General features: G+C 45.7%; 1 protein-coding gene across 2 annotated transcripts in view; it reads left to right on the top strand.

Annotated features, from left to right (window-relative positions):
* LPIN2 (lipin 2) overlaps positions 1-11,807 on the top strand; it is a 57,781-nt gene that overhangs the window by 41,845 nt on the left and 4,129 nt on the right. For both annotated transcript variants that reach the window (XM_007456557.1, XM_007456558.1), the window contains 7 exons: positions 162-261; positions 3,122-3,309; positions 5,514-5,607; positions 7,650-7,719; positions 8,428-8,517; positions 9,465-9,547; positions 10,612-10,756. In XM_007456557.1, coding sequence (XP_007456619.1) covers positions 162-261; positions 3,122-3,309; positions 5,514-5,607; positions 7,650-7,719; positions 8,428-8,517; positions 9,465-9,547; positions 10,612-10,756 — 770 coding nt within the window. The remainder of the gene's footprint in view (positions 1-161; positions 262-3,121; positions 3,310-5,513; positions 5,608-7,649; positions 7,720-8,427; positions 8,518-9,464; positions 9,548-10,611; positions 10,757-11,807) is intronic.

Genomic DNA, 11,807 nt, shown 5'->3' with positions numbered 1-11,807 from the left:
GGGAAAGAGGTTAGTTGACACCTTTAAAAAATACAACATAATTCTAATCATGGTCTGTTTTATTACTTGCAAACCTTTGTTTTCTTGCAGAGTTGTAAATGAAGAATAACCAAGTTCTCATCTCCAATGTTTGTTTGTTTGTTTTTTTTAAACAATAACAGGTGTCCACAAGAGGAGCCAACACCAGGGACCTGATGATATATACCTGGATGACCTAAAGGCACTAGAACCTGAGGTTGCAGCTCTCTATTTCCCCAAAAGGTAGTGGATTTTATATTGAAGAGTGGGCAGCTCTGAAATATTCTCTCTGTTTCTAGAGCAAAGCATTCTGTCTGAGAAAAAGGAGCATGGGGATGGTATCCTTTAGCTAATAAGTTGGATGATTGCTTCAGATTTTGGAAAATTCAGAAATTGTGCATGTGTTCTTTTGACTGTAGTGATTTGAAATTAATAATTTACCTATTTATGAAAAAATTTTCAATACAGTAAGAAGGTAAGGTGCACTAGTGAAGCCTACATAAGGGCCTAACAGTGGATGTGACTTCAGTTTAGCACCTTCTGTTCATTAGCATTTGTTTCCTTTGCTATGTGTTTTAAAGGTAAAATATCTTTATTCAGAGATGCTTTACGAAGGAGGCCTCCACTCTTCAGTGAGTCTCCGCTTGCAGTCCTGGGTCTGGTGGGGCCCCTTCTAGGGCCTGTGCACCCCTGGAGCTCAGCTCTCCACACCCCCAGGCACCCCCTCCTCTCGTCCGTGACTCTCACCTTGGAATAACACTGAGATCTCAGCAGCGACAGACTTGCGCTGTTTTCCCAAGGTCACTTCCATTCTTGGGGAAATTCCATGATAATACTCTATCTATGATTATAAAAAACAATTTACTTTTCTCGTGAGAAGTATGGCTTGAATATACTGAGCCATAGTCACACATAATTAAACATTTTTAGGTAAATTATTGAAAAGCATGTCTTAAGTTTTTATTTTAAATAGAAAGATGGGATTGAAAAGAAGATACTTAAATTTTTACAGATAGTTTTGGAAGATCCTTAAAACTCCTTCCTAGCTTTCTGCCCTACATTTGTCTCCAAGTATCCACTTCTTTTGAAGTAATAGCTGGGTTTTTAAGGTGAGAGAACTGAAAACTGGTCCTTTTTTTTTTTTCCCCCCAGTAAGAAAGTTAAAATGTAAGCTGTCTTAAAATTACCTCTTTGTTTCCCATCTCCCAGTCCTTAATCATTTATTTACACTAGGATTCCTAAGACAGATTTCTTAGTTTCCCTTTTAAAAAATGGGGAAGCATGACTACTGCAGTGGGGCCTCCCCGCGCTGTTATAACGTCACCGTCTGGGACCGTTGCCATTCACCGAGCCTTACCTCAGAAGCTGGTTGTTTCTTGAGACATTCATAAACATTGAGCGACAGTGAGATTATTGAAATGCTTGTAAGCATTTGTTTTATCATCGTGGCCATTGCCGTCTTGACTGAATAGCCAGTATTTGTAATTAGAGTTCAGCTGTACCATAAATCACATCAGTCTCATGGGTTTGGCGGCCTGTTGAGTCAGGTGGGTCCTCTGTGTATTTAAGTGGTGGCGTTGGTGAGGGTCACACCAGCTGCTCTGACTGAGAAAACTCAAGCAAGACCTTGGTGGCTTGACCACAGCAGTTTATTTCTTGCTCCCGTGATGCTGTTCTAGTGCTGGTATTTGGTGGGAGGCCTTGCACACAGGGGCTCAGGAGCGCAAGCTTCTTCCATCCTGAGCCTCCACCATGCCCTCCGGGGCCTCAGTGGGGAAAGGAGAGCATCACATGGGGCAGTTTATTCAGGGGCCCAGCTTGGGGAGGACACAGCACACGCCTTCTGTCCACATGGACAGCTCAGTCATCTGATCAAGTGGCCACACGTGACTGCAGGGGGACCTAGCCGTGTGCCTAGGAGGTTGAAGACAAGGGTGTTTGTGTTTTACTCCAGGGGTCGGCCGGCACTGGGACCCCAGCATAACAGCAGGTTTTGCTGCTTTAGGTGGCTTTGGCTTTTTCACCATTTCCAGTGAGGAACACATTCTGTTGATCCGATTGATCTCAGTATTGTGATATGTGTGTACATTGCTCTTAGGAGAGAGAATTCCCAAAAACCTAATTCCCAAAAACCTGAAGTTTTCTTCAGAGGCTCAGATACAAAACATGATGTGTTGGAAACTGCTTTCTATTTATGACATATCTGTACTCTGCTGCCACCTACTGTTCAAATTTCAGATTTTTCCCTAACGATCATATAACTTCACTGGATAGCATACATTCATATACTGGCTTTTTTTTTAAAAAAAAAGTAAAAGAATTTGAAAATTCTAGAACAGTATTTCAATGTGACATTGAAATAGAGCAGTAAACATTCATGACTAAGAGACTTACGGCGTCGTTTCCTTGTTTTTTTTTTTCCTCTCAAACTTATGCTCCATTACAGAAAGTTTCCTTTAGGATCAGCTTCTAAAACCTTATTTAGAAAAGTGAAAATATTGAATACCCTCGACTTTGGTTCTGGCGCTCACTAGTGTAAGAACAGCTTATTTCTAGTTTCTCAGTACATTTCTTTCTTGAGGTGTGTCTAGGCTCCTGAGAATTTTCACTTGGTTAATTTCTTGGTTGTATTTCGTGAAGTAACATGATTTAGAAAAGCCTTGTTTTTAAAAATAATACGAACTTGGACTACAGCATTTTCTACAGGATGTATATAGCAGTGCAGCCTTTTCTAGGAAGTTAAGATCAAAAGGTTTTCAAACATCAGATTTTTCTTAATTACTCTGTCATTTTCATCATACGATGTAAATAAATGCTTATAACTCTTTTGCCCCTTTATGTCAGAACGGCCATCTTTGAAAAGTTTGCATTATTGTGAATGACGGTAGTGATGTTTGTGACGTGTTCTCTGTATTCAGTTAATTCCTCAGCAGTGCTGTTAGGTTATTTCAGTGTCATCTGTGATAGGATTCTCAGCACTCCCTAAGGAAAGCCGCATCTGATGGCAGGTCAGCCTGCTCCTGTTCACAGCGCCCAGGGAGCCCTGTGGTTGGGAAGCTGGGAACGCGCGCAGCTGTGTGAAGGCCATGCTTTCCTCCTGCAGCGAGTCGGAGCCCGGCTCCAGGCAGTGGCCCGAGTCCGACACGCTCTCTGGCTCCCAGTCCCCACAGTCTGTGGGCAGCGCGGCCGCCGACAGCGGCACCGAGTGCCTCTCAGACTCTGCCATGGACTTGCCCGACGTCACCCTGTCCCTCTGCGGGGGCCTCAGTGAGAACGGAGAGATTTCTAAAGGTAGGCCAGCAGCCACGCCTGCCCCGCTGAGAGAGCAGCCTTGAGCTGTTGTGGGAATCCAGCTCGCGGGGTCTTGTGCAGGTAACCGGGGCCCCCTTTGCTGTCGGACTCCTGGCCCTTCACTTAGGTACCTTGTGTTGGGGTGACGCCACAGGTAAGTGGGTGGGAGAGGGTACGTGTCTGGGGCCGAGGTCTCGGGCGGCCCGCCTGCTGGGCGGCCGGGGTCAGCGCAGCTCTGGCCACCTTCTCTTCTGTAAGGTTGTTGGGAGAATAGTTGTGGGACTGGGGCCTGGCTGCCCCGAGTCTGAGACGGGAGAGGAGGGCCTGAGGCTGCCAAAATTGATTGTCTTCTGAGTAGATGGATGTTTCTGGCTAAAGGTAGAAGGGATTACTTTCTATCTCATCTTGAGAGTTGGCGCAGGAGAGTAAAGGTGCTCAAGACAAGACAAGGGAGCTGCTTAGCGGGGCCGGTTCAGGCTACTCTGCTGTGGCTTGAGCAGCCGTGTGTACGCCTGTCCCAAGTTATTTGGCCTTTCTGGTTTTCCCTCCTTTTGTAAACTGAACTCTTCTTAATGTTTTCTCAGTTTGGCTAGTGGCCCTTGATTGACTTTCCTCTAAGGAAAGATTTTCTTTTTACAACTAACATCATCCTTCATCTTCTGCATGTGGCAGGCCAGGCACCCTGAGCCTCACGTCTGTGCTTCCCTGAATCTTCTTTTTCTTAGCGTCACAGGGTGATCACTGTGCCTCTTTTCCACCTCTTAATTCTATTTGTTTGTTTTACTTTTTGCTAGAAATTAAGAGCGTGTTATTATGGCCAAGTGGTTCCTTCTAGGGACAAAGTTAAATAGGTCACATTTTAATTATAATCCTCATAAGCCTTCACTTTAAAAAATAGGTGGAGGAGGGGATATACAATTTATGTAAACTATAAAATTTATACTTAAAAAGAATATTGTTCACTTAGGTAGAGTTTATCATTGGGGGAGGCAGAAACGGCAAGTAAAAGTAATAAATATACAGATTGCCAGGAGGAACAACCCCAGGGAGAATTGCCTCTGTTGGCCTGCATTAGAGCGCAGGGTTGCGATCAGCATACAGAAATTCATGCGCAGTTCTCATTTATTCTGCAAGAGCTTGGGATTTATTTCTTGATGAGACCCTACGCCAGATTCTGGTGTGTCTTTGGTTTTTTTCCTCCAAGCATTGTAAAATGTTCTGGTTGTTTTTTTTAACGTAGCTTGTACTTGTGCACTTAACGCTGTAAGACCCCCGCGAGTATTCCCCAGGTATACATTCTCTCCTACTTAGAAGAATGAAGCTCTCAGTTTTCAGTGGTTGTGGAGTAGAGTGTGTGCACGTCTGTGCCTTCGTATCTTCCTCCCTCTCGCCCACCTGTAATCTATTTTCCTAGGAGTCCTGGTTTATCCCTTTCTCCCATTTTTCTTTTTTTTAATTTTTTTTTACATCTTTATTAGAGATCAATTGCTTTACAATGGTGTGTTAGTTTCTGCTTTATAACAGAGTGAATCAGTTATACATATACATATGTTCCCATATCTCTTCCCTCTTGCATCTCCCTCCCTCCCACCCTCCCTATCCCACCCCTCCAGGCGGTCACAAAGCACCGAGCTGATCTCCCTGTGCTATGCGGCTGCTTCCCACTAGCTGTCTACCTTATGTTTGGTAGTGTATATATGTCCATGCCTCTCTCTCGCTTTGTCACAGCTTACCCTTCCCCCTCCCCATATCATCAAGTCCATTCTCTAGTAGGTCTGTGTCTTTATTCCTGTCTTACCCCTAGGTTCTTCATGACATTTTTTTTTTTCTTAAATTCTATATATATGTGTTAGCATACGGTATTTGTCTTTCTCTTTCTGGCTTCCTTCCATTTTTCTTTGTTTTGTTGGTTGGTTTTTGGTTTTTAGTTTTGTTTTTTCCCATCTGCGGGAGGAGTGGTAGCAGAGGGGGAGTAGAAAAGAAGTGTTCTTTCTTGTCCTGGGGGAAAAAAAACCCTCAAGTGTCTGACATTTGCTTTTGATGCATATAAAAAAGTTAGTTGCTGGGTTTTTTGTTTGTTTGTTTTAAAGGACTTTTTAAAAATCGTATAGTCCCTTCAATGTAGGTAGTATTGTGATAATCTCATATGGGTGTTTATTTATGTAATCTCTAACCAAATGGATAATTATTGTTTTACATTGCAGAGAAATTTATGGAGCATATCATTACTTACCATGAATTTGCAGAAAACCCCGGACTTATCGACAATCCCAACCTTGTAATACGGATATATAACCGGTAAATACTCTTGCTTTTGTAATTATTAAAAACTCTTGCAGGTTTTTTTCCCCGAGTGCTGTTTTTAACCATTACAGTCTTTCTTGCTATAAAATATGACGTTTCATATAAACGAGCTCATGGGCAGTGAGTGTCTTTGAAGTGAAGGTAAAGCCTCAGCTTTATTTTCAAATGAGATGTTGAAATGCTACTCTGTTTTATATTGGGTGGGCCAAAAAGTGCCTTCAGTTTTTTAAGTAAAATTAAAGGCACATTTTTCAGTTTCACCAAGAACTTTATTGAACAAACGTATTCACCCTTTTATTCCACTACCTTCTGCCATTTTTCAGGCAACTTCGTAATTCCATCTTCCCAAAACTTTTTATCTTTTTTGAGCAAAGAACTGTTCCAGGTGCCTTTTGCAGTCTTCCAGGGAATTGAAATTTTCTTCCATTAAAAGAATTTTGTAAAGACCTAAATAAATGGAAATCCGAAGGTGCAGTGTCTGGTGAATATGGCAGATGAATATGGCAGATGAATCAGAACTTCCCAGCCAGGCTGTAACAGTTTTTGCCGGTCATCAAAGGAATATGCGGTCTTGTGTTATCCTGGTGGAAGATTACCCGTTTTCTGTTGACTAATTTTGGTCGCTTTTCGTCAAGTGCTGCTTTCAGTTGGTCTAATTGGGAGAGGTAGTTGTTGGAATTAATCATTTGGTTTTCTGGAAGGAGCTCATAATAGAGGACTCCCTTCCAACCCCACCACATATACAACATCACCTTCTTTGGATTAAGACTGGCCTTTGGTGTGGTTGATGGTGGTTCATTTCGCTTGCCCCACGCTCTCTTCCGTTCCACTTTGTTGTACAGTACCCACTTTTCATCGCCCATCACAATTTGCTTTAAAAGCGGAACGTGTTCATTACATCTCAGTAGAGAATCACATGCAGAAATATGGTCAAGAAGGTTTTTTTCCCTTAACTTATGTGGAACCCAAACATCAAAGCGATTCACATAACCAGGCTGGTGCAGATGATTTTCATACTCATATTTTGAGTATGTCAGCTATCTCCCATGTGGTGTAACGTTGATTGTTCTCAATTATGGTTTTGGTTTGATCGCTGTCAACCTCAGCTGGTCTGCCCTGACTGTGGAGCATCATCCAGCGAAAGTCTCCAGCACGAAACTTCACAAACCACTTTTGAAACGTTCAATCAGTCACAGCACCTTCTCCATACACTGCACAAATCTTTTTGTGCGTTTCAGTTGCATTTTTACCTTTCTTGAAATCATAAAGCATAATATGCTGAAAATGTTGCTTTTTTTCTTCCATCTTCAGTGTTAAAATGGCTACACAAAAATTCACCAATTTTGATGTCTTTCTTTCTTTTAAATTTATTTATTTATTTATTTATTTATTTTTGGTTGCGTTGGGTCTTCGTTGCTGTGCTCAGGCTTTCTCTAGTTGCGGCGAGTGGGGGCTACTCTTCGTTGTGGTGTGTGGGCTTCTCATTGCGGTGGCTTCTCTTGTTGAGGAGCACGGGCTCTAGGTGCACAGGCTTCAGTAGTTGTGGTGCGCGGGCTCAGTAGTTGTGGCTCACGAGCTCTAGAGCGCAGGTCAGTAGTTGTGGCGCATGGACTTAGTTGCTCCGCAGCATGTGGGATCTTCCTGGACCAGGGATCGAACCCGTGTCCCCTGCATTGGCAGGCGGGTGCTTAACCACTGCGCCACCAGGGAAGCCCCATAAGTCTTTTTTTAAATGCATGCTGATGTGACACCTGTCACAATACAATCTAACAAAATTGTTTCAAATGAAGTTAAAGACAACTGAGTGCTACTAGAGCCATCCTACGGAAATAACCGAGCAAACCTTTTGGCCCACCCAGTACATTGTGCTGCTTCTCTGCTCAGAGAAGTTTGGCTTGAAGCAAAGATGACTTACGTGGCAAAGCAACTGAGCTGATCATCTTTTCATTGAAGAGAATAAGGCGTTTTACGTGGTATTTCTCCCTCCCGCCCTCTCCTCTCTTGTGTGACGGTCTTGCACGGTTTTACTCTCACAGTTACTACAACTGGGCGTTGGCGGCTCCCATGATCCTCAGCCTGCAGGTCTTCCAGAAGAGCTTACCTAAGGTGAGGTCCTCTGCTGTTCGTTGCCCCCTCAGAGGTACCTATAGCATGTAGTGCTTCAAAACATCCAGATGTGCCTGTTTTTAAACTGGGTACTGTTCGGTTTGATTTAATATTCTAAAATTAATATTATCACTCAAATTATCTCATACCCCAAAGTGTAGGAAGTTAGCTGGGCTGCCATATCTTTGCCATTTTTACTAGATATTTATACTGGTTTCTGATGGTATATGAAGGTTGAGAGATTTTACTGACTGTTAGTTAAATATAGAATAAGTGAAAACATTTCCTCCCATTAACATGGAAAGAAGCAGCAAGAAGAGGGTGATGTGGCCCCCAGAAGCGTGGCATCGGTGTGATTCATTCAGCTTGTGGTTAAAACATGTAGAACATGAAGCTTTGCTTTGAATCTGTCCACCAAGATGACATCATCAGCCTAGCTGTTCCTCATAACTCATGAGAACCACATTTCCCAAGGGTAGAGAAATGAGAGCAGGCTGCCTGCCAGCCCCTAAGAGCGCTGCTCCTACATAACCAGACCACCCAATCTCATACCACAGAACTGCCACAAAAGAGGACACTGTCCATCTTTCAGAGGAGTCTGGGAGGTGTGGAAAGCGTTGCTCACCATCCTACACATTAATGGTTGAAAGGAGTCGGGTGCCTTGTGACTGACAGATGGCTAGACTCACCTGTGTTGATTGTTTTCAGGCCACAGTTGAGTCCTGGGTCAAAGATAAGATGCCAAAGAAATCTGGTCGCTGGTGGTTTTGGCGTAAGAGAGAGAGCATAACCAAACAGGTAACTGAGCTGGAGGTAATCCTTTCCATGGGCTGAAAAGAAGTGAATCTTTGGTTTATTCAAAAAAAACCTTTTTGCCAAGCACAAGTCAAGTTGGGCCACGTAATGCTCTTTTTTTTTTGTTTTTGTTTTTTCGCTGTATGCGGGCCTCTCACTGTTGTGGCCTCTCCCGTTGCGGAGCACAGGCTCAGCGGCCATGGCTCACGGGCCCAGCCACTCCGGGGCATGTGGGATCTTCCTGGACCGGGGCACGAACCCGTGTCCCCTGCATTGGCAGGCGGACTCTCAACCACTGCGCCACCAGGGAAGCCCACACGTAATGCTCTTTTAATAATAGTAGTCACCGTGTTTAAACAGTTACGTGTGCAGGTCTGATGCTAGGTGCTTCACATGCTGCATTACCTCTCACCTTTACGACAGCCCAGCAGTGTAGGTGTTTGGATTCCTGTTTTACAGGTGAGGAAGCTGGAGCACAAGGAGGTGATGTAACTTGACCGAGCGCACGTAACTGGTGAGGGCTGGAGCTGGGCTGTGACCTTAAGTCTGCCCCAAGAGCTGATGCCGTTTCCACCGCGCTGTGTCACCGGATGGAAGCCAGAGCTTGCCACCTTCCCCCGCTGGAGGGAGGGGCATCAGTCCCCTCTGTTCTGCAGGTCCAGCATCCCTGCCGTGGACCTAGTTGTATTATGCTGTGGGACTGAGCTGGTGCTCTCTCAACAATTCCTGCCCCTGACTTTGTGGAGGCAGCTTTTTGCACAAACAGCATATGACTTCTCTCTCAGGTTTCTGTCCTTTTGGCTCAAACTAGAGGAAGTTTGTTTCTTAAGCCTTTTTAAGTTGCGGATTCAGAAAGCGGTTTTGCTCGTTCCTGGAGAGAGCTACTGATGAACTTTTGCTTGTCCGTAGGGGGAGAAGTGCACATTGTCACTGTTATCTTGCCTTTCCAGCTGCCAGAGGCCAAGGAATGGAAATCGGAGGTGCCGCCGCCCATCGACCGGCCGTCGAGCGCGAAGGAGCCGGCCAATGGCAGGTGGGGGCCCCCGGTCTCTCCAGGCTCCCCCGCCTCGGCCATTGCATTCAAGCTGATGTTGGCCGTTTTGTTTAATTCTTAGTCAGAAATGTCTTTGTCCTGTGGACGTGCATGACAGTCAGTGGCTTCCTTCTGCTCAGTCAGCAGATGATAACTTCCACTTTTCTTTAAAAAATATCATCAGCTTCAGGACTCCCCTGGCGGTCCAGTGTTAGGACTCAGCACTCTCACAGCTGGGGCCCCAGGTTCAGTCCCTGGTCAGGAAACCAAGATTCCGCAAGCCGTGCCGTGTAGCGCGCACGCACGTGCGTGCATGCGTGTGTGTGTGCATGTGTAGACTATATCATCAGCTTACAGTACATATACTCCTCACTGCTTCCTGAGTACCTTGCTCCTGTCCTGGAGCCATGGACTCGGATGCCCTGAAATGCAGGCGTTTGGGAGGCAGATCTTGTGGAATTGTGAGATGTGCTGTCCCTGGTGCCCTGCTCCCTGGCTGTCAGGCACAGCAGGGGAGACGTAACAGGATCTGAGTTGGGCGTGGGTCCCTTTCATTTCTTGGAAGGAGTAGAGCTGCCTTGGACATGTGGATTGGCTGCCCCGAGGGGAGGTGCCACGACATACCCCATTCTTGTTTCTGCCACCCTGTTTCTTCCTCCATCAGGTTCTTTTCTCTTCCCATTCTCTAAACACTTGGGTTTATCTATCTTCTTGCTCTTTACCCTCTTCTTTTGAAAGGACTGTATAAAATCTTGTTAGTTTCTTAAATCACTAAGAAAGATTTTAAAGATTTGTATCTTTAGAAACATACATATCCTTTTCAACAAGAATCAGCAGGCCTAGTAGCATTCACTGGTTGTAGCAGAAAATGGCCAGTCACAGTGGGCGAGTAACCGCCGGCCAGTTGTAGAGGGAGGAGGAATATGCAGGTGTGGACTCTGGGTCTGGGGAATGGCTCCTCCTAGAATGGATTTAGGATCTCTCTCTCTTCTTGCTCCTAAATGAAAAGCTGTCGTCTGTAAAAAGTCCTGCTGCCTCTTCCGTAATGGGGTTGTGTTGAACAGGCCAGCTGAGGAAGACTCATCGAGTGACGAGGGGTCCCAGGAGCTGGAAGAATCCATCCAAGTGGACCCCATCCCTACGGAGCCGCTGAGCCACAGCAGCACCACCTCCTATAAGAAGTCTCTTCGTCTGTCCTCAGACCAGATCGTGAGTTGCATGTGGTCTGGGTGGATCCAAGTCACGTGAGCTCAGTAACTGTTTAACTCGACGGGTCTCCTCTCCTGTCCACCTGGCCCCAAGCCTTACACACGTGACCCAGCGTGTGGCCATGGAAATGCTCACCTACGTCCGGGAGAGCAGTGGCCCTCACACCGGGACCACCTGAGGACCTGCAGCACACTTCCTCCTCCTCCACCCCCGGGCCTCCCACCTCCGTGTCTGGGAGTGAACCAGGGCATCTGTGTTCTCAGCCTGTTTCCAGGATGAATCTTTTTTTTTTTTTTTTTAAAGAATTGTGTTGCATTCATTTTCCTTTTTTAATTAATTGATTAATTAATTAATTTTTGGCTGTGTTGGGTCTTCGTTGCTGTGCGAGGGCTTTCTCTAGTTGTGGCGAGCGGGGGCCACTCTTCATCGCAGTGCGCGGGCCTCTCACTGTCGCGGCCTCTCTTGTTGCGGAGCGCAGGCTCAGTAGTTGTGGCTCACGGGCCTAGTTGCTCCGCGGCATGTGGGATTTTCCCAGACCAGGGCTCGAACCCGTGTCCCCTGCATTGGCAGGCAGATTCTCAACCACTGCGCCACCAGGGAAGCCCCCTCCAGGATGAATCTTATACGTCTGGCCCGGCACTGGGCCACACACTGTCTTTTAGGAGCCACAGCCATAGGGAAATGACATTTTCTTACTTAGATGCAGTTTCCCCCTTCCTGTTTATTTCCCACTCCCTGACTTCCACCCATTTTCAATATGAAATTGTCCTGCTGTGCTCCAGGGCAGTCCCGGGTACAGAGGAAAAGGTTGGCGGGGGGGCGGGGCGGGTTGTGATCAGAAAAGTGCCTGGCACCTAACACATGGTTCAGGCAGTGGCTCGTGTGAGCCACGGGCGCAGCCCTGGGCCATCCTTCCTGAGCTGGGGTCCCAAAACGCTGCTGCTGGCTTGGGGAATGTTCAGATTCTGTTCCAAAACTGTGCTTTCCGCTGATTTTCTTTGCTTTGTTTTTTTTTTTTTTTTTTTTTTAATAAATTTCTTTGTCTTGTGGT

The sequence above is a fragment of the Lipotes vexillifer genome, unplaced genomic scaffold (assembly GCF_000442215.2).
Source record: "Lipotes vexillifer unplaced genomic scaffold, Lipotes_vexillifer_v1.1 scaffold429, whole genome shotgun sequence".
NCBI lineage: Eukaryota > Metazoa > Chordata > Mammalia > Artiodactyla > Lipotidae > Lipotes > Lipotes vexillifer.
Note: the sequence above shows the minus strand (reverse complement) of the source record. Positions and strands in the feature narration are given on the sequence as shown.